General features: G+C 42.8%; 2 protein-coding genes across 3 annotated transcripts in view; one reads left to right on the top strand and one right to left on the bottom strand.

The window, feature by feature from the left end:
• KIN (Kin17 DNA and RNA binding protein) overlaps positions 1–2,172 on the top strand; it is a 10,363-nt gene extending 8,191 nt beyond the window's left edge. For both annotated transcript variants that reach the window (XM_041413370.1, XM_041413371.1), the window contains exons 12-13: positions 271–371; positions 1,228–2,172. In XM_041413370.1, coding sequence (XP_041269304.1) covers positions 271–371; positions 1,228–1,290 — 164 coding nt within the window. In that variant the 3' untranslated portion in view covers positions 1,291–2,172. The remainder of the gene's footprint in view (positions 1–270; positions 372–1,227) is intronic.
• ITIH2 (inter-alpha-trypsin inhibitor heavy chain 2) overlaps positions 1,058–22,582 on the bottom strand; it is a 27,033-nt gene continuing 5,508 nt past the window's right edge. The window contains exons 3-22 of the mRNA XM_041413369.1: positions 21,261–21,296; positions 20,367–20,539; positions 18,745–18,849; positions 18,263–18,425; positions 17,632–17,739; positions 16,791–16,919; positions 16,024–16,140; positions 14,668–14,836; positions 12,896–13,021; positions 11,729–11,910; positions 10,742–10,927; positions 9,629–9,768; positions 9,232–9,404; positions 8,287–8,421; positions 7,003–7,116; positions 5,865–6,063; positions 5,275–5,447; positions 4,289–4,400; positions 3,891–4,046; positions 1,058–1,069 (exon numbers count right to left, since the gene is read on the bottom strand). Coding sequence (XP_041269303.1) covers positions 3,899–4,046; positions 4,289–4,400; positions 5,275–5,447; positions 5,865–6,063; positions 7,003–7,116; positions 8,287–8,421; positions 9,232–9,404; positions 9,629–9,768; positions 10,742–10,927; positions 11,729–11,910; positions 12,896–13,021; positions 14,668–14,836; positions 16,024–16,140; positions 16,791–16,919; positions 17,632–17,739; positions 18,263–18,425; positions 18,745–18,849; positions 20,367–20,539; positions 21,261–21,296 — 2,688 coding nt within the window. The 3' untranslated portion in view covers positions 1,058–1,069; positions 3,891–3,898. The remainder of the gene's footprint in view (positions 1,070–3,890; positions 4,047–4,288; positions 4,401–5,274; positions 5,448–5,864; positions 6,064–7,002; positions 7,117–8,286; positions 8,422–9,231; positions 9,405–9,628; positions 9,769–10,741; positions 10,928–11,728; positions 11,911–12,895; positions 13,022–14,667; positions 14,837–16,023; positions 16,141–16,790; positions 16,920–17,631; positions 17,740–18,262; positions 18,426–18,744; positions 18,850–20,366; positions 20,540–21,260; positions 21,297–22,582) is intronic.

The raw sequence follows: 22,582 nt of genomic DNA on the forward strand, positions 1-22,582 counted from the left end.
GCTGTTTCCTTCTGTTTTCAGCTTCTGCCTCTGCAAAACTTATATTTCAGTTGTTTTAAACTATAATTCATCCACTTGAAAGTATTATAACCTCTCCTGAGAAGACAGGCTGAGAGAGTTGGGGTTGGTCAGCATGGAAAAGGGAAGGTGCTGTGAAGACCTTGGAGCACCTTCAAATACTTAAAGGGGGTTTATAAGAAAGATGGGGAAAAACTTTTCAGCAGAGGTTTGGGACCCTGTTGTGTAACTCTTTTCCTATTTTTATTTCAGGCAAGAAAGTGATGGTATTAAATGGTGGATATAGGGGAAATGAAGGCATTTTGGAGTCCATCAATGAGAAGAGGTTTTCAGTGACAATAACTATTGACTCAGTAAGTGTCAAACATTGCAGGCTCTTGTTTGCAGAGAGCTTTCCATCTGTACATGGAGAGCTTTCAGAAAGAAACATGTTATCCTTAATCCTGCCTTACAGGTGGGATTTGTGGTGTGCAAAGTTCTGTGGACACCCCCCACTTATCAATAGCCACATATTCCCATCTATCACAGGCTTATTCTTTGCTGTTTGCAGAGAATCTTCAAAAAGATGATAGGGTGCTGAATTTAGCAAGTTTTGAAATTGAAAGAGATTTGGAAAATATTTTATGTGTTTATTTTGAACATGGCTGTTGTGGTACTGTTTTGTGGGAAGGTAAAAAATGCAAAATATGCAAGGATGTGAATGCACTCCTGCCTTTTCCAGACTGAATGAGCTTTATGTGCTCATTTGTTGTCTTGTTTATGGTTAACAGTTATGGTTGACAATCAGTCCATGCCACCATGTCTGTGTGGCTTTCTTTGTTCTGCTCTGCAAAACCAACCTTTAAACTGATTGATAAAGCACATATGATACTGGCTCAAAGTCAAACTTCTTAAACACAGCTTGCAATTCAAAGAAGGGCTGCACAAACTCAGCCCAGGTTGGATTCTGGAGGATTTGGGAAGAGACAGTGCAGATGCCCTGATGAGAGGAGCAACTTTGGTACTAAAAGCAAACTGAAAAGTGAAAGGATTTCTGGGATGGTGTCGAGGCCTTGTCACATTCTCTGGTCAGGCTGAAAATTATGAATCAAGGAACATTGTATCATGAACAAATCCCTTTTACCTCTCCTACTATAATCTCCCTCCTGGGAATTCAAGAAACAAACAATTTTATGTTGTGATGTGGTTTTTTTTTCTGTCATTCTCCAGGGACCTTTGAAAGGGCGCAGAGTCGAAGATATCCAGTATGAAGATGTTTCCAAACTTGCCTGAGGTGCTAAATCGTGCATCAGAGAAGATTTTGGTTCTCAAAACCTTCTTTCTGACATCTTTCAGGCAGACACAAGACTCTACCATGTCAGGGTTTTAATTGTGTGTATATGTATTTATAATGTATATAGACATTAACAACAGCAAACTTGATTTATTTAAAGATTGATTGATTTTTTGTTACATAAAATGTTTATGGAAATACTATCAGTGGAAATTTTTCATCTGATTTTATATCAAAATTATATTTGCTTCCATTTCCTTTTGTAAAATGTAGCAGAGAGCTGCAAACTGGAATATGTGGGCAGGTCCTGAAGAGAGAATTACCTATAGGGAGGCAGTGTGTATTGGAGCCAGTGGAGTTTAAACAACACAGTTTGCAATTCAGAGCCAAAATGGACTTGTGAGTGCATGACCAAGGCATGGGATTGAGGGGATAACAGGAAGATACCAGTGCTGCAAGGGGTTATTTTCTGGATGCTGTAAGAGTGGTCTGGTTTATTACGTGCAGCCACCAGTTTATTTTTGATCAGCACAGCAGTGATAGTAGAATGCAAGTCATTACTCCTCCAGCAGGTTTGTCAGGGCTCCTGATAATACTAATATGGAATTTATCTTCATATGGACTCTATATGGAGCTGCTCCATGGATGTTACTTGTGGAGTGTCTTGGGATGCCAGCTGAAGCTTGGGCAGATAGGAATTGGGGGTTACTCCTTCGGTTTTCCAAAGCCTTTTCCTTTCTTCCATTGTTGCTCTGCTACGTGAGTAATGTTACTCATGCTAAATGATATAGCATTACTTGTTTTATTTTTTTAAAAGTGTCACATTTTGTACAATGTTTAATTTCTAAGGCACTTCAGGAATAAACAGAAACCTTTCTTAGGCCAGTGTGTTTCTTACCAACCTTTCCAATGCTGTTAAGTCCACCAAAGAGCACAGTGAAGTGCTGGGTTGGTGCACCACATTATTTGGGTCAAAAAAACCATGTGGGTGGTCCTGGGCAAACTAAAACCCATCACCTAAAGGTTGTGTGTCTCTGGAACCTTTTAGCTTTCCTTGCCTTGAAAGGTCTTGTTGATTTGTGGTTTCCAGGGGAAGCCTGCACAAAACTGGAAGTCTACAGAGGTTTAATGAAACAGCTGCTGTGTGAAGTAGCCTGGAACAACCTCACACAGGACATCAGCTGTCCTTTCAAGCATAAAGAGTGGAGACTTACAAGACCTGGAGGCACAGAACGCTTGTCTGTAAATTCAGGCTCTTTGTGCAGCCTGGGCTGTGTAAACAGCACTGCCCTCTCCCAGAGAACAGGTAGAGAGGAGGTTTCTGAGACAGTAGTCAGGGCAAGTGACAGAACAGAGCAGCTTCTTTGTCACTGAAAATAATTACACTTGACATCCTACAACCTGATGAATTAGAGTAAATACAGTAGACAAGTTGTGAGTTGTGTAGAGAAGACCAGAGAATGGTATCACTGAAGTGGCTGCTGCAGGATGTTGTGGAGGCCAGAATTGATGGGTGAGTTGAAAGAAGCAATAAATGATTTGTAGGAAGTTGCTGACACTTCCAAGAGGAACTTTGAAGAGACATTTCAAAACCACATTGGCACAGCTGCAAGAAAGGTCCTGTACCAGCTTTTAGTGCCAAAGTGAAGGAAACCAAAGCTGGGAAGGGCAAGGAGACTACGTGAGTTCCTGTCCTAAATTAGGGCTGCTGAAAAGCATAAGGCCAATGTGTTTTAATAAGGTGTTCTAAAAGCAGAGTTTTAAATCCAGCTTTTGGTAGACACACAGGTATATTTGTTTCACTACTGATCTCATTCATTGCTGAATGCTCCTGAAATGTAAGTGATCTTTTGGGAGCTAAGCTACCTGGAAGGGAAACTTTTAGTACTGATGATTATTTCTATATAGTGTGAATGTTTCCCACTTTCAAAGATTTGTATCTCTGTGAAGCCCCATTCTAATGTTGAATTTTCACAAAAGGGCTGGAGGCTGTCTAAGACTCATCTAATTAATTTCTTGCCAATATAGCAGCAACAATTATTTCAAGTACCCTCCTCATCACTGGTTAATCTATCTTTAGGTACTGGAGACTGCTCATGACATCCATTCCAGACCCATGTTCCTTTTCTGTTAAATTTCCTTTACTTAATGCACATCCTTCTTTTTGCCCAGTCCAACATTGTATGAGCATATATTTTCCCAGCAGTCTGGAAACATAAAGATGTAAGTATTAAATACATGTTAAATATTATATTAATACATATTAAATCTGGTTGTGTGTGTTACCAACTCTGCAGGAGCCATGACACTTACAGCTCTACTATGAAATGGATATTAGAAAATAGTAGAAATTTTTGATGGAGTTTACAGCCCATTAAATCAGACACTGCAAGAGGAAGACACCTCCTCCAACCCAGCATGTCACTTTATTACAGATTTAATTTCTCAGCAGAAAAGGGAGTTTACATGTCTTTGAAAGACTCATAAAACAAAACAAACAGTGGTGGGGTCACCCCCAGTCACTGTGGTGTGACAGCTGCTGCTGCTCAGAGGAGTTGTTTGGGCATGAAGGAGCAGATGGGAACTGTTTGTACTAAACTGGAGCATTCAGGGTTTCTTCATGAAGCTGTAGAGGTGGGGGACCAGGTAATCCCTGTAGTGGCCATCGATGAAGCCTTTGCCACTGTTGTGCACAAACCAGCACAGCACGTCAGTCCCCAGCACGCGGTCTGTCCTGTAGTCCTTCTGCACGCCCCTGCAGGGGGAGGACACCCAAAGGAGGGTCAAACATGGCAACAGACATCCTGCTCAATATTGGTGCTGCTCTGCCAAAGTGGGGAGAGGTGCCTTCCACCAGCAGGAAGTGGAAATAACCACAAAACACAATTTATTTTACTGTTCCATGACCTCACGGGCCTGTTCTGGGGAGATCCAGGCTGGGCAGCTCTGAGGACAGAACTGATTTAGAAAGAGAGCAACAAAGCACAGGATTCCTACCTGGTAACAGTGAACTTGTTGCCCTTCACTTCCATGATGGCTTGTGGTTTCTCTGGAACTTGCCCAGGTGTTTGGTGGTGGATTGACACTTCTGGTTCAGACACAAACTGACCTGGTCAGGGAGAGTTTAAAGCTGTTTGTGTGCCCTGACCTTTGAAGCTCCATCTCAGCTGCTGCCAGGCACTTTTGGAAAACCCAACTAGCTCCAGCAAGCAAACCAATCCTGCATGGACCATGGGGCACTGTCTCACTAATGGGATAAAAAACCTCTGCTCCTCAAAAGGAGTTCTGTGTGGGTCCAGGACTCAGAAGGTAGATTTGCCTTATGAACTGAGGCTTTGCTTTTGTTTTATACCACTGCAAGAAAGGGCTGTCATTTAGGGAATGCTAGTTACAGATGTTTGCACAGAAATCTCCTCAGAAAGTTTGGAGGAGTTTGTTTTGGTGTTTTTATTGTCAACGTGCAGCAGTTTAGCCAAGCAGGGAAAGTCCTGTCTCAGTGTCACCAAATCTAGTCAGGTCTGCTTTGAAAACACCCTCCCCAGCTGGAATAAGGAATAATCTCCTGGTCCCTGATGTTCCACTATGTCCTTGGGGCTTCCAGGATATTACAGAATATTTTTAATAATTTCTACAGCTTTTCCATCAGGACACAGCCACCAACAAATTGAAAGCATGAAGATGTGCCAGAAGATGTTTAGGCTGGATATTAGGAAAAGGTTCTTCACCCAGGAGGTGGCTGGACACTGGAAGGGGTTCCCCAGGAAGTGGTTACAGCACTAAATGGGAGTTAAGGAGAATATGGAAAATGCTGTCAGGCACATGGTGGGATTCTTGGGAATGTCCTGTGCAAGAACTGCACTCCTTGTGGGTTTCTTCCAACTCAGGGTACTTTATGTCTATGATTCTGTAAAATTCCCTCCAAGACCTAGCAAAACCCCTTCCTACTGCCCCACCATTCCCACTGCCTGGCCCCCAGCCATTACCTATCAGCCCATGGGCTGCAGGAGAGAACTGATTTTCTGGGGGAATGTAGATTCCCAGGAAGTCAACATTAACTGGGTGTTTCTTCCACACACGGTGCAGCAAAACCATGAAGGACATCTCCTCCCCCACAGTGATGGTAACGTTGCTTTCTTTCTTCACAGATATGAGGAGCCTGGCAGAGAGGTGCCAAAGGACAAGGTCAGTTCATCTGCCCACACAACAGCTCCCAGCCCTTTGAGATTCACCCAGGCATCCAGAACAATCCCACAGGGATGGCAGGTACATCAGAGGATCTGACAAGCCTGAGCCTTGGGAGTGGTACCCAGCATTCTGGCAGGACAGTGCCTAAGAAACACTTCACCCCCATGTTAGGGCAACCGAATTTCCCCTACAAAATTAAGCTCTTTCTACAGTGACTACAGATTTTGGATGTGGTGCTGTTGCCTAAACAGTGCTGTAGGGTGTCCAGCATGGCTGCCAGCTGTTAATCTGCAGGGGAAGCTCTCCTGGATGACGTGAGGCATTGCAGGAACCCTGAGGGTATCTCAAATAGAATTAGATGGGAGCAGGTGAAAAATGATCAACTCACTGTTTGCGAATGATGTGCCCTGTGTCAGCCCAGGTCAGTGTGATGGCATACGAGCCGTCTTTCAGCGTGATTGTTTCCGTGGTTATCTCCACTTTCAGGCCTTTCTTTTTGAAATAAAACCCAATTTTGCCAAAGTATGTGTTGAGTTTCTTATTCTCTGCTTTCTTGGCCCCAACGAGCTGCCCATTGACCACAACTCCTGTGAAGAGCAGAGAAGGAAACGTTGCCTCAGTCTTGGAGCACTGCCTGGAGACTTGGAGTTCTGATCTCAACAGGGAGCACCATGACATCAACAGAAACAGACACTCTTCTGACCCCATTTTTCTCATTTTTCCAGCCAAGAGAAGAGAATAATTTATTAAACTGCCTCCTGATGCTACTGTTCACCCCTTAGCACAATAATATGGTGGGAATAGCTATTAGATCTTGCTGGGAGTAGGAGCAAAACCCCTTCAGGTGTAGTGTAAGGGATGCATAGGAAAAGAGGAAGTAGCCTCAGGTTGTGCCATGGGAGGTTTAGGTTGGATATTAGGGAAAGTTTCTTCACTGAAAGGGTGGTCGTTGGAACAGCTGCTCAGGGAAATGGTGGAGTCACCATCCCTGAAAATTTCAAAACAACTGTGGTTGTGATGCTTGGTTTCCTGGTGAGGTTGGCCGTGCTGGGTTAAAATTTGGACTTGATCATCTTTATGGTCTTTGCCAACTTCAGCTGTCCTGTTATTCCATGATCTTGGCTCCTTTCCCTGTGTTTGGCCACCCTCACAGTGAAAGGGTTTTCCCCAGTGGCTCACTTCTACTCTGAGTTTCACCTGTAGCACCTCATTTCTGCAGCCTCTTGTCCCTTAGCTGTGCACCTTGGAGTTGTGCCAGGCTTCACCTTCTGATCATGTGGTTGAGAACACCAACAAGACCCACCATGGACCTACCACTTAATTTCTTAAGCCTGACCAAACCCAGCCATCTCAGCCTCTCCCTCTCTGTCCTCTGCTCCCAGCCCCAAAATCATCTTGATGGCCACCACTGAATTCAGTCCAGTTTGTCAACACCTCTCTTGTACTGACAAGATCCAAACTGGACATGATAATCCAGATGTGGAGGGAAATAACCATGTAAAATAAGCCATGTTTTACTCCCTTACCAGTGCCAGGATCAGAAACCAGGTTTAGGATCTTCCCAGGCTCCGAGTTGATGTTGAAGCAGATGTTCCTTTGGCTCTTGGGCAGGTGTATGATGAAATGTGGGTCATTGTCCACTGAAACACAGAAACAAACAAGTGTGAGAAGCAGGTCAGCGCCTACCCTGGAGGGGAGAGACACAAAAGCTTTTCAAAAATATTTTGAAGGGCTTTTTGGGATTCCTCACAGTAAAATGAGGGCCCTTTCCACCCTAAGGTAGCTAAAAAAGTTCTCAGATGTTCCTCATAAAAGCCCCTCACTTCCTCCTCAAACAATTCCCTGGTTTAAGGGAAGGAAGTGACGTTCCTGGTTTGAGAGCTGCCAAATGCAGTGAACCATATTGATGTCAGGTAAAAAAAAATCCTGCCTACCAATCCCACTGAGGAATACAATCCAGGACTGGATCTTGCAGTATATTTAACAACCTGGACAGGATTGGACCCCTCAGAAATGCATATACCCCTTAAAATTTGCCTCAGATGAGACAAACAGCTGCCCCCATCACTGAAGGCAGCTGCTTCCAGCCTTGTCTTGCAGTGCAGAGCTCTGCCCAGCTCCAGTCTGGCATTTCCCTGTGCTGAGAAGGAGTTTGAGAGCTCGTTGTGTAATCACTACATAAATACACACATCTCACAGAGAGTTATTGTAGTGACACCGTGTTTATGGGCAGTAGTTCTCACAGCTGGCTTGCTCAAATAAACTGCCACTAAACTGTGGCAAAGGCCCAAGAATTAACAGGATCCATCAGTCACCAGAGCACTCAGAGATTTTTATCTATCACAGGACATTTATCTGCCATTTACAACAGCAGTAACTCTACAATAGCTTTCATCTGTCATTTACAATGGAGGTAACTTTGCTACTGCAGAGAAGCTAAAGTTAAGCTCAGCAAAGAGCCCCAGCCTCAGGGAAGCACACAGGAGCTTATGAGGTCACTTAGATACTTTAGATCCTATTAGGATCCAAAATAGTTTCATCCTTGTAGTTTACAGCATATTTTTACAGGATTATCTATTCTAAATCAAAATTACTCCATGATTTATAAAGGAAAAGTTTGGGTTGGAAGAGACCTTAAAGAGCATCTTGTTCCAAGCCCCCTACCAGGGGCAGGGACACCTTCCACTAGACCAGGCTGCCCAAATGCTCATCCAGCCTGGCCTGAAACACTTCCAGGGATGGTGGTGAGAATTAGGTGATGAGTGCTGGTGTGTCTGGTGATCTTGGCAGAGAAATGCTGTAGGTTTTACCTCTGTTGATGCTCAGAGAGGACACAGGTGGGCTCCTTTGCTCAGGCATGAAGCTGACTGGCACAGCTGTGACATTGGCCCAGGATGGGATCCCCTTGTTGTTATTGGGTGCATTTGGAGTTAATCCCAGGGTACCTGTTAGATGACAGCCACAATTAGGGTTCTGCAAGTGCTGACATATTTAACAGTGTAATTTTTAGAGCATTGCAGCAGATCAAAACCTGATGTGTTATACCAATATAAAGCAGGTGAAACACCATTTACAATGGATTTGTGTAACATCATAAAGTTGGATTTGCTCCAGTGTCTTCACCAATATGATTTATGAGGGTAGATAGCTCACCATAAGTTAATAGAGAAAAAATGGAGCCTGGTTTTTTATCTCTCATTCATGAGAGCAGCTCCCACTTTAGCAAAGCCTCCCATGTAAAGGCTGAAGTGTTTTGCAAAGAAAAAAGCTGACTTTAAAAGATTCAGCATATGATAAAAGCTTTGCTGACTTGGGTCCTGAGTTTGAGATGCCTGATAAAAGACAGGACTCTTCCTGCATGCTCTGGGATGATCCATGTGAATGAAGGTTTCAGGGAAATGCAATAATTTAACATCTGTGATCATGTTCCTCTGGGCTAGAGCTCTCTCTGCCTTTGCCAATGATGGAGACAGGAAGTAACTTGTCCTGTCTCTCTCCCATTCAGTTCATAAAGCAAAATGATCTTAAACAATTCATGAAACTTGGTTTGTTTAGTGTGCTGGGCTGACATTCACATCTGCTGACCCTGCTCTGAAAAGGAGTAAGAGGGTGGAGGAGCTGGAGGAGAACAGCAGGGCTGAAGATTGCACAGGTCACATCTCTGTCAGCACCTTCATCCTTGTGTCCCTAATTCAGACCAGAGGCTGTTTCACACAACATGAGAGACACAGACATTGGCAGAGTGAGACACTGACCTGGGCAGCAGCCCTTCCTGGGGTCTTTGGGTTGGTCTGCCAGCATTATCTCATCCTTCTCAGCATTCTCTATCAGCATGGCTGTGAAGGGGGTGACGATGTGATGGTCCAGAGACATCTGCAGGATGGATTTGGTGATGTTCCTCTTCAAAGCTGCGGTGGGGGCTGCGTTCCTGAGTGGAAACAGAAGCAGAACTCCTGGTTAGCAGCTCTACAGGACAGCTACCATGGCAATTCTGTCATGGAGGGGTCACAGAGACAAGTGGTGTTGCAAGAGAAAAGGCTGAGGGGATTAATCCTGAGCTGTTCCATGGCTCTCAGTCTCCATGAGGTAAATCTCCATGATTTCATTCCCTCAGCCCCACAGCCAGGCCTGTTGGAGCACATTTCTCCTCACCTCTCTGCCATCATCTGGTTGACAGTCAGATAGGCCCACAGCTTCCTGGTGAATTCAGGATCTGCATATTTGTCCTTCTTCATGAATCCATCCAGCTCTTCAACATCTCTCAGGGTTTCCATGACAAGCTCTGCATTTGCCTGTGCAGTCAGAGACAGAAAGATGAGGGATGGGAGCCAGGAGAATGGGGTGCCTTGAATTCCCCTCCTGGTGCTGTTAAGGACCCACTCTGGCCCTGCCCTTGGTCACTTCTAGATCAGAAAGTCCCAGCACCGTTGGCCTGACTGCAATGGAGAGGGAAGGTGTAGCAGGAGGCCCTTCTGTTAAAGACACTTCTGTGGCAATGGATTAAAGTAGTTCAAGGAGCTGTTAACAGTAGCCCAAGAGGTGCTACCTCATGCCAAAAGAAGAGGCTCTTGACAGAGCCCTCAGGCTTTTTCACATCCAGTTCCACTGAAGAACACCAACCAAATTCTACTCTCTCACACAGACCCTTGGACTGCACTGTGCTTTGGCAGGAAAAAATACTGAAGATGTTTGGGTTTTTTCCAACAACTGACAAATGATAACTCCTAAGCCCTGTAAGAGTGCAGATAATTCCGTTGTTCTTCAGAAAGAAGGGTCTGGATGTAATGATCCCATCCAATCCCACCCCACTCCACCTGGAAGAGCAGCCCTGAAAACACGGGGAAAGGCTCATCACACATAAGAGGGCAGGTCTTGATATGCTGTAGATCCACCAGCTTGAACTCCCTGACAATGGGAAGTTCAGTCATGAAAAGAATTACCTTAGCGGGTCACTCCTGCATCTCCACAAAGCATGAAGGAAAATCCATACTTTTGTCCAGATTTAATCCTTTTGGTACATTTATCAGCAGGAAGCTCCTCTGGCAGGCTGCAGGGTGCAGGGGGTGACTATCCCTGGCTGTACTTGCAGCTATTGTGAAACACTATTGGAAAAATCTCCCCACGAGTATCCCCACATTCCCACCCAGAATCCAAGAGGACAAAACCCTCCACTGAGCATTAACCTTCATCAGGGAGACTGCACACAGGAGGGAATGGAGCAGCCCAAATCCCCTGAGCAGGTGTCCCAGGGACACCTTCACTCACTGCAGTTGCTGTGACGACGCTCTCCAAGTGCTGCAGGTTTTCCGTGTCGACCTTCCCGGCCACCACTATCTCTGAGCCACCAAAGTAGTTGTGGAAGCTGCTCTGGGTGACGTCTGACACTGACTCCTGGGGGTAGTTGAACTGAATCTTCTTCAGGAGCGGGGTGGAGACCTGGTTGTAGAAATTCTGAGAGGGAAGGAGGCAGAGAAGTGAGTTTGTTGTGCATGAGGTGACTCTCTTGCACAGGCCACTCTTACTGAAAGGACAGCAGGTGACAAAACCTGGAGCCTTAAGGAGCAAGAGGGAATTTCCTCATCTCATTGAATGCAGACTTCTTCATACATGGCACACTTCTTAGGGGGCACAGCAAGAATATCTGGTAGAAGACTTGTGAAAGTCAAAGGATGGTCAGAAGTCCATGGACTATGTTGTACCCAAACCTAAAAGTCCTGAGCACAGATGTATGTGGACCTGAATTCCTCCTCAGGATGGTCAGCTCTGGGCTACTGTGTAAGACACACAGCTACTTCCCACCTAATTCTTGTATAGATGGTGAAATCAGGGAAGAGTAACAGTATAAGTATGTCAGAGTTTGATCAGCAACAATTCCTTCTCACTGATTTGGAGCCAGAACTAGGGTTGAACTTTTTCTTGCATTGGGTAAGTCTGGATTATCATTCAGCATTTATTGCTGGGGTTTTTGTTTGTGATGACATGGCCTAAAGTAACATCCAGGCCTTAATTTTAACTCAGAAAATCTTTTTTTATAGTCAAGGCTGTTTTATAGAATATTAATCCTACACAGGGAAGTAAAGTATGTGTTATAGATATTATTAAAACTGCAACTAGGATTACTTAAGCTGAAATATGATTGATATTTTGCAGGACTCTCCAGAAGAAATCATGGGTTTTGAGAACTTCTTGGTAGTGGAGTTACAGCTGTGAACAGAACAGGAGAGTTTCAAAGGCAGTGAGGCAGAAACTCACCTTCATTTGGAGAGAAGTTTCCTGATTTCCAAAAATCCTCTGGGCCATGCCACGGTTGTCAGTTGCGATCCTCTGCAGGAAATCGTAATCTACATCAAACCCAATCCCGAGGCAGAAGAGAGAGAACTCATCCTTTATGCTTTGCTTCACATTCTTCTGGATTGTTGTTAACTTCAGCTCACCTTGGAGACACAGAAAGGGTGACATTCACCTGAGCAACAGGAAAGTCTCCATCAAGGTGAGCACATTCCTGCTCTCCCTGTGTCTCTGGTCCTCTCTGGATTTTAGGGAAATCCAAAAAGCTCAATGCTAGATTTCCACTGCCTACAGCAATGTTTGAGCTCCTCCTGGATAGAGATTAACAAAGTGTTTGCACTGAAGACAATCCTTTTGAACACTTTATTTTGATATCTGATGTGTTTCATTGTATATCCAGGACTCTTAGTAACTTCCTAGAGGGGTTTGAAATTCTAGCACATCTAGAGTTCTCCCAGAATTAGTGATTCAGGCTCTCTGCAGATTAAAACATCTCCATGAAGACTTTACTTTGTTTCTCATACTTAAGACATTCTCTGTCATCATTGGGACTGTGGTTTTTTTTCAGGCTTATATTTAATGGTGGAGTTTTTTGATATGACATCTTCAAGTCAGCAACTGCTTTGACCTGTACCAAATTCAATCCAAATTAATTTGCTTTCCACTCTCTCTTCCTGCTTTTGTTGTTATGCTTATGACTCCACAGATCTGTGTGGGCTAAGCTCATAGGAAGAGGAAGTTTTTGTGCAATCATAGGATCATAGAATGGTTTGTGTTGAAAGGAACTTCAAAGATCATCCAGTTCCAGCCCCTCTGCTATGGGAAGGGACACTTTCCACTAGACCAGGTTACTCAAAAGCCCAGTTTCTCTAAGGTTGTTTTGATTACCTGTCCTATAGGATTTGTGCACTTCTGTAAATTGCAAAAAAATCATAACCTGCACAAAAAGCTGCCCATCTTTTTAAAGATTCTGTGCTTCTGTGGCACTTCCAGCACTTGGCAAAAGGGCAGCAGAAGGCATTGGAAGAAAGATGAATGGAATTTTTTAAACTTACTGCCAAATTGTCTGCTTGTTGCTCTTCTCAGGCTTACCCCACCAGCCTTTCTTCTCACCCCAAGCAGGATCCTTACCTACTGTCGGGTCTCCATCAGATACCAATACAATCATGGAAACTGAGTTTGGGTCCAACATGCCTAAACTTTTGGCTTCGTTCAGGATGAAAGTGGCTCGGAGAAGAGCTTCATTGATATTTGTGCCTGTCAAAGACACAGGAAGAAAACAAGTTTTTTTATTCTTGTTAACTCCAGATCAGTTCTAAGATTCTAGTTGAGTTAAGTGGGACAAGAGCAGAGATCAAGGCAGCAAAACCCCTTCTCTCTGATGTTTAGGTAAACCTTTCTGCACTCTGGTTCCCTTTTTCATCCCAGGCTGTCATCTTCATGAGGCTCCTCCACTCCCCCTCACTAATTCCAGTGTGACGATTTGTGGTGTTGGGAACTACTTGGTGTGGGAAGAGTTACTGGGTGTGCAGGCAGGTGATTGAATGAGAGTATGGAAAAACCTCCTGTTCTGGCCATTAGCCCATTCCTTGGACAAGAGCAGGTATATGTTTGCTGAGCTTATCTAAGGCTTGATTTGTGACACAGAAGGAGGAGAGTAAGAAATCAGGATGAGAGGAACAGAAACCTGAAGGTTGAGCAGAAAATAGTTTTTTTTTTTTTTGTCAAGAAAGAAAAAAAATCAGCAGCTCCAGAGACAAGATAATCAAATGCTGCATTTAAACTGGCTTTGAGATCATTGGAGCTGATCTCTATGCTTATCTGTCAATTCTTTTTGGGGTAACGAAGTCAATCACTCATATATCCAGCTTGGTTTCCTATTTCCAACACACTGATGATTTTGGACAAGTCTATAACTTCATGTTCATTGTAGTGAAAACTTCTGGAGATGAAGGTGCCACAGCACCAGAAGGCTCTGATGTTAGGGAGAGTCTCTCCACAATATTGATGCACAAATAACTGAATAACAAATCCAGAACTGCACTTCAGATAGTGGCAGATTAAAATCATCATAAGCTCATTCCAAAGACCTGTGCAGCTGAAAAAGGCATCTGTCCTTGTTTATCAGACAGTGAATGAAGGCACAAAAAGGATAAACAGTTTGCCCACGTGGCATTTAGTAGCTCATAGAATCATTGAGTCGTTAAGGTTGGAAATGACCTCTAAGATCGAGTCCAACCATTAACCCCAGACCACCACTAAACCATATCCTTAAATTCCTGCAGCTGTTTCTTGCAGGACTCGTGGTCCAGCCCCTTCCCCAGCTCTGTTGCCCTTCCCTGGACATGCTCCAGCCCCTCAATGTCCTTCCTGTCAAAGGGGCCCCAAACTGAGCATGGGACTGGAGGAGTGGCCTCAGCAGTGCCCAGCACAGGGGAGGGTCACTGGCCTGGTCCTGCTGGCCACACAAGTGCCAGTCCAAGCCAGGACACCATTGGCTTTCCTAGCACCTGGGCACACTGCTGGGCGATGTTCAGCTGGCTGCCAGCCCAGGGCAAATGACTGTGATTCCCTGCTTAGGGAATATTTCATCTGCCTGTTCATCCAGGCCTATGGGATGGACTTCGTCTTTCAGTGGTATTTGGGATCTCTGAGGTGAGAGGTAAACTAGATTAAAGGCAGCTGCTCTATGGTCTGTGTTCTATCTGCCATAGGAGGAAATGCTATCTCATCCCCTAATACAATAAACTGCAATTCTTGCTCTCTTCTTTTAGGCATGCCTTTTCTATTTTGGGAATCAGACTCTTTTTTTTAGGGATACTCTGACAGTCTGAAGGCTGTCTGAGGCACCCATTCCTGTGAGATGAAACTTCTGTGAGCACCCTGCAATCAAAACCTCATACCCCCGTTGGGATGGATTGTCTGGATGTAGTTCTTGGCATCTTCCACCTGCGACGGGGTGGCTGAGACCAGATTGTCTCTCCAGCACCGCACGTTGTGGTTGAAGTCGATCAGGGAGAACTGGTCAGCAGCACGGAGCTCACTCAATATTGCCTTCATGGCCTCGATGGTCTGAGGAGAAGTTTAAGAGAAGACAGGTTTATGCTTCCTGCTTATGAAAGCCTCTTCTCAGCTTGTGACCACAGGAAAATGTAAGCCTATGAGGAATAAGTGCATGAGCACTGAAACCCAAGTTAGAATCTGCTATTCAAATCTCTTTTTTTTTTTTTTTTTTGCACTTCTTCCATAATGTCTAAATTTTCACCAAAGAAACACAGAAAAATTGCAGTTAGGAAGGATAAATTCATGTGGCACAACTTGCTTAACTCATGCTGACACAGAGAGAAGTGAAAGGGAGAAACATTTGTGGTTCAGGAGAGAGCAACTGCTTGGATCAGCTCAGCAGACTTAGCTCTGTCTGCAGTCGTTTCAGGCTGGGTAATATCTCTTTGGAGATGTGTGATTTAAACAAGTGACAATTAACTTGTATCCCAGTTTTGCAGCACTGATTTCCCCAAGGAAGCAATTTACCAAGCCTTACTCTTGTGCTCTGAAGGAAATTCAGATACACCTGGATGATCCCCAGCTAATGTTTGTCCATTCAGTTCTTAAAACCCTTCAGTGACACATGATATACAATTTCCCAAAATCCTCACTCAGACCGGCAGGGTTTACCTAATATATAACTTAAACCTCTCCTGCTGCAAATCCATCTGATTCCATCTTATTCTACCCTCTCTGGGCATGAAACTCAGTTGATGAGTTTCCCTTTCAGAAAAATTGTTTGCATATTTGGAGGCTGATTAGCTTTCTTGAAGCATTTTCTCTTGCAGACTAAAATATCTTATTTTAACATTTTTCCCCTTTATGGGTTATGTTGTCTAAACAATCCTTAGTAGCCTTCAGAGGGCTGTCAACAATTCATCCATGTTTGGAAAGCAGGGATGTAGTATCCCCATGGAGACTTTCTCAGGATTCAGTATGGAGCCTTAGAGAAAAAGAGGGTCAGAGCCTTTGCAAAATATTTTATCATCTGTCCATTAAAATTTAAATTTAGAGTTAAAATCTAGCACCACCTCTTCCTTAAAACATGGAAGAAGCATTATAAATAATGGGGTAAAATCATGAAGTCTTTGGTTCCAAATATTCTCCAAATTAAGCTGCTAATTTTAAATGCCAGTGTGCTACAGAACTGCATGGTAAAGCTCACAGGGAAAGTTGGCAGGATGTTAATTTTAAAACAGAAGTAAAACACTTACCTGTTTCATTTTTAGTCCCCACATCGAGCCACTGACATCTATAACAAATAAAATGTTTTTGGGCAGTGGATCAAGATTTTCCGGAGCAAAGAAGTGAATAAAATAGCCATTAAAAATCTGTAAAATAAAATTTAAAAATCCCAGTGAAATGAGTTACAGCAAAGATTTCAGAAAACTCAAGACAGCGACAGAGGAGAAAATTCTTATTTTCTTAATGAGCTAATTATTTTTCCCTTTTGTCTTTTTCTCTTCTTTATTGGCTGGCCAGTTCTAACTTTCATCTCTGCACGTCTCTGTAGCCTTACACAATTTTCACTCAATAAAGGCAGAACCTGGTTCTCAAATATAGGGAGGAATGAAAAATGCTTTGAAAAAGACTGTTCTGCCTGTAATAATTCAACCTCATAACTCAGCTTCATGTTAACATAAAAATAGTGATGTTCTGGTTGTCTCCTTGTGATGTATTGGTACAACATCCAATGACTCCATCCTCTGATTCTACATTAAATCACCAGAGTGCTGCCAGGTATAAAGACATTGGCTTTTGGACATGACAGGAATCTTCTCCTACTATATGTAAGCCCATGTCTTAGTCATAAATTAACTAAATCCATTCTGCCCACTTAAAATCCCTCTGTTCTTTCAATTGGATACAGAGCCCGTCCTCATGCTTATTTCCCTGAAGGATGAAGTTTAGCGCAGTTTGCTGAAGGACAGCAATTCCTTTATTCACAGCTCTCTGGCCCCAGCTGAGCAGCCACACTTACTTCCAGTTCTCCCCCCGTGGTTTCTCTGTTCACATCATACTGCACCACAAAATTTCCATCCACGGCCGTGGATGAGCACTTGGGGCATTTTCGCTGTTGAGCCATTGTTGGCTTGAAAGAAACGTGAGCCTTGAAATGAGGAGAGATCATCAGTCAGCCAGGTGTTGTGTGAGAGGGGGTGAATGACACAAAGAGACCCCAGATCCTCATGAAATACCTGATTTCACTGAACACTTTCATGCTTTCATTATTTGTGGAAAATGGACTTTGTCAACTCAGAAGAAAAACAGCACTAAGGTTTGCCTGGATATGTTGATTCAGTAGTAGCAACTGTGACACAAATCACATGACCCATCTACAGCACCAAAAATTTCAACTAGAGCTGTGCAAAACATTTCTATTAAGCAACACATTTGGTTTTACTAACATTTTCCTAGTGCAAACTATCCACAATTTTATCAACATTTTTAATAGGTTTCTATTTGACTTTTTCCCCCCAAAGAGGATTGCCATTTGTCTGTGAATTGAGTAGTAGGAAACATTTTCATTAGTCATATGATTGATTATGAAGACTTTATGGCATTTTTGCTGTTTTTGCTGTTTTGAAATTGCCTGAGAAGACAAGACTGAATATAGACACATAGTACTTCTGAAATAATTTGCTAAACTAGGAATGGAGGTGAATTTGAATATCAGGAAACAATACTGCCTCTCATATTACTATGGAAATAAAGACAGATTTTGCCACATTTTTGCATGCTTCCAGCAGGTACAAAAATTTGCCAGGACCGTGTAGAGTAAACTGAAGATTTTGTGCTCTTTGCAGTCTGTGACTGGTTACCTTTTTCTCTCCCTTGGAGATGGTGGTGATTCCATCAAAATGATCTCCGAGTGAATTAGGAACGTGCACGTAGCGCAGTCCCTGCGGCTCAATGATTCGGACATCCACCTGAAGGCAGGAAGGGAGGACATTTATTGTGGAGAGATGTCCCGTCCCTGGAAGTGTTCAAGGCCAGGTTGGACAGGTTTTGGAGCAACCTGGTCTGGTGAGGAACAAATGTGTCCCACTTGTAAACACAGCTGAGAATCTCCTGAATCGCGACTGACTCACGTCAGGACCATGCAGCCAAACAAGCTTTGACATTTTTATACTCTTGTGTAAACCTGACTGAAGGAAAACAAACAGTACTTGCTATTTATCTGAAACAGTGCTTTTCACAAAACCCCCAACTTCATGAGGTATGAGGTATCACTTCATGAGTGCCCTATGAGAGCTGATGATCTCTGGTTGTCCCTCCAAACCAATGATTTGTCTCAGAATCACAGAATGGTTCGGGATGGAAGGGATCCTAAAGTTCATCCAGTTCCAAGCCTCCTGCCATGGGCAGGAACACCTCCCTGAAAACTGTGGGTGCTTTCTCAGCAAGGATTCTCCTGTGGGGTTCTTCCTACACAACCCAGCTCTGCTTTACCTCCAAGTGCTTGGCCAGGCGTCCTGGCTTCACAGAGATGACGTGCTCGTAGGAGCTCAGCTTCCTTCGGATCATTTCATGGTAGTGAAGCTGGAACTGGATCCTCATTCCTGGAGGCACATTCACTTCAGTTTGGAAGTTTTCCATGTCCAAGGCATTGCTCCTGAAAAATCAGCTGTGGGGTTATTTTCGGAAAATACAAGGAGAAGGAAAAGCTTCGCTGCACTTTGTTTTAGATTGAGTCTCTTGATTCTGACTGTGGTCTCTGTCAGGGAGCTGCAGTTGTCTGCTAGCACAGGGTGTTTTAGCAAGCTGAGAGCTGAAACGCAGTTTAAGTCCATGAAACTTAAATAGAAGACCTGCTGTAAGTAAGCATTTTCCTTTCCAGGATACCCCCTCATTCTATCTCCTCCTGGGATGGGTCATCTCAGTTCTCCTGTGAGTAAATTCAGTACAAAACCCATATGCCAGAGTGTTTATACCTGACTATTCCAGCAGCTTTGCCTTTGGCTTTTGCTTGAGCATACATTTTTCTGGCTTCAGATTTTTCCCGAATATGGCTGGTAAATGTGATACCATTGATATCCCTAGGAGAAAGAAACACAGTCAGCTTGCAAAAGAAACAACTTTACAATCGAGGACTGTTTCTTCAGTTTACATCAGTGAAATATAAGCTGGTGGGAAATTAAATAACAAGGTTCCTATTTAACCCCAAAGTAATGAATTCTGATTTTCACTAGAACTCTATCTTTTTCCCTACCTAATTTTTATTTCAAGTAGCCAGCACCATTGTGCTCTGAGGAGGATCTGCTCTCCTCCAGCTCCCTCACACTTTCCCCATGCTTTGGGCAGGGAAGGCAGTTCCTGATGTCATGGCTCATTAGGAACATGGACCAGGACATCTGACCAGGAAACTGGCTGCTGCCTCTCGGAATGGATACTGAACCAGGCCAGTTTCCTTTCAGTGAGGGCTCTGATTTGGGTCTGTCTCCTTTCATCTGGCAAGGTGGGGGATTAGTCTGTTTGAGGCTTTTGTCCATTTTTGCTGATATTGACCAACAGCTCAATAATTACTAGGGAGGAGGACCTGGACAGACAGACTGATGACTTGAACTCAAGACTGATGTCTTGAGAAAGCCTGCAAAATTTACACTGAACCTGGAAAATAATAAGGGCTTTTTGTGTTCACAAATACTTCCTTCCCAGCCCATTGAATGCTTCCACATGACAAGACTGATACCTTTAGTTTTAGTTGGGCCTTATAAAGACATGAGTAGTTATTAATTGTTAAAAAGTTGTTTGTTGTATGATTATGACAATGACTATGACAATTTTCAGTTTCAAAGGTAAAGAGTTTAAGGTATTAAAGTCTGTGTTAAAGTATTAAAGTTTGTGTTAAAAACTTTCTGGTCTAGAGTTCAAACATTCCGTGTAGGAACAGCGGTAGTAGTAGTAATAGTTGTTCTCTGACATAAAGTCTGATGCTTTTAGTAGTTGTAGGAGGTATAGTTTTTTCTTTTTCTTTCTTCTCTTTTTCTTCTTGTTGTTCTTTTTTCTAATACAGGGGGATTTTTATATATAAAACAATTAATTAGGTAAAAGCACAATTCTAAAATATTCTTTCTAAACTAATCTAAACTTGATTTTAATGTGTGAAAGTAGTGTTAGTTTTTACTTTAAAAACTATGTATATAATATTATTTATTTATGTAATTATATGATTTGTTTTCTTACTTAAAATTTACATATATAAGTTTATTTATTTATGTGAATAATCCTATTTATTTAAGCATATAGTTCTACCTATTTTAGACATGTAAGTAAAGTTCTGTTATGTTTTTGTTATGTTTGGAGTTAAGTTATTGAACTTTAAACTTAGCCTTTGGGCCTTTACTAGTTAACACAGTTTTTAAAGGTACTTAAAATGTATTTCTACTTATTTAAAATTATAACTTATACTTCTATTTACTTAAAACTTAAACTTATACTTTTACTTCATATTTATGTGGTTTAATATATCTTAATTTTTTTTAAAGGTTTTAATTTAACTCTTGTATTCATCTCAGAGAGGCTTGTACTCTAACACCACCTGACCCTTACTTACATGGTAAAGTTGTCAATGAAAGCTCCTTTGGGGACTTGCACGTCGAACATGATGGGCTGGGGCCGCCTGGCGTTGTTCACCATCTTGGCTTGGATCATGGTGTTGGCCAGCCGGGATGTGATGGTGGATTGCACCTTGTAGCTGTACAGACCCACCTTGTCATCATCCTCCACCTGTGTTTGCAAAATCACTCTATAAATTTAGGGCACTGCTGGAAAAAAAATGCCCTAGAGGACAATATCAACCATTTTTATAGTCTCAGTGCTCCTTTTTAATTGCTCCTCCTTACAATATGGCAGCTAGAGGGGACATGAGCCCAAGTTCAGGACATCTCCATGGTTTACCTGGAAATTGTGGCAGGACATTCATGTGAATATAGTTAATTATAACATCCAGCTGAAAGAGGGCATTTTTTAAACTGGAAGGTTTTCCTTGCTTTTCACCTTGCAACCAGTCCTCGGAATGACTCTGTGAGTGCAATCCAGCATGGAAAGCTACACAGTAATCCTGAACATCATATAATGAGAAGGAGAGAGCTCACATTTTCCATAGAAGTACTAAATAGAGGAGACTTGAAGCATTGGTTACTGGCCTAGTGTTGTAAATGGTTAAACCACAGCAGGAGGATAACATTATTTAAGTGTTTTATTAAGACATTGTCTTTTCTAATTTTTGATGCTTATTTCTTCATATTTACCATACCCTTCTCCCTTCAAGAGCAGATGTATCAATAGTATTGTGCAAACAGCACTCTGTTTAAAGAAAATAGGTTAATACCCAACCAGCAGTAAAAACAAGGAACAGAACAAACAGAGGGATTGATTTCCAAAAAATGGTTAACTAGAAAATCACTTTGTTCAGTATTATTTACCACAGAGGAAGAAAAATACTCACCAGATCTCCATCGTACCCCCAGTCAGATGTGCTCCGCTGGAAAAGAAAAATATAGAGGGGATATTTCAGCAAAGCTAAGAACACTGACTGGCTGTTTCAAGGCAGGGATCAGTGTCTAAAAACAGTGTTCTAAGATTATGAATCATAGAATCATAAGGAATCACAGAACCATTAAGTCTGGAAAAGACATATATGACCAAGTCCAGCCATTAAGCCAACAGTGCCAGGGCCACTAAACATTTACATTCTTCTCTGAATACTTCCATCAATAGTGACTCCAACACCTCCATGGGAAATTTCAATTCTTGACAACTCTTTCATTGAAAAACTGCTCCCTAACATCCAATCTAAACCTCCTCTGGCACAACTTGAGGCCGTTTCTTCTTGCTCTGTCCCTGTTCTCTGGGAGCACAGCCTGACCCCCCGGCTGTCCCCTCCTGTCAGGAGTTGTGCAGAGCCACAAGGTCCCCCCTGAGCCTCCTTTGTTCCAGGCTCAGCCCCTTCCCAGCTCCCTCAGCTGCTCCTCATCAGACTTGTGCTCCAGACCCTTTCCCAGATCCATTGCCCTTCTCTGAACATGAATGAGAATTAGTTTGAGTTCCCAGACAAAGTGTGAATATTCCTTTTGTCTCATTTCATGTATTTCTACATGGGATGTTAGAGCATGTGATTTCCCAGCTGTGCCTCAGAACCTCTCATAAACAGGACAGCTTTCTTCCTCTGTCTTTTATTTTATTTTTAAAGAAAACATTCTCTTTTAGAAAAACATTCTTCCTGAAAGCAAATCACGCTGGCAGAAAGTCATCCTCAGACACCCTTGTTTTTAACAGAAAAGTTCTCTCTGTTTTTCTACGAAAAGTGAAAAAAACTCAAACTCCAGACTTCTTCAGCTCACTTTTCAGCCATTTACGTTAGAAAATATTTATGTATTATATGCAATGTGTATAAATTAAAAAAACCCATTGTGTAATCAATATTATATGCACATGCTTGGGCCTATGGAAATTAGTTATGCATTCATTACTTAGATGAAATTGCTCATTAATTGTTGTGGTTTTGCCCCTGCTCTGTGAATTGCTGCATTTGGAAATTTCTATGGCAAGGTGCTGACATCTTGTGGCCATTCAAATAATTCTCTTTAATTCCCAAAAACATCTCCCCCATATAAAGAATGTTTCTATTAATCCCCTGAAAAGGAATTTGGCTCACCTTTTTTATGCAGACATCTACTTTTGTGTTATCATCACACCTAGGCCAGCTCAGCTCTCCAGGGTCAAGAGGACCCAAAACCACAGAAGTTCATGAAAACAGCTTTTTGCTCT

Source organism: Onychostruthus taczanowskii, unplaced genomic scaffold, assembly GCF_017590055.1.
Source record: "Onychostruthus taczanowskii isolate IOZ18803 unplaced genomic scaffold, ASM1759005v1 scaffold41, whole genome shotgun sequence".
NCBI classification, from domain to species: Eukaryota; Metazoa; Chordata; class Aves; order Passeriformes; family Passeridae; genus Onychostruthus; species Onychostruthus taczanowskii.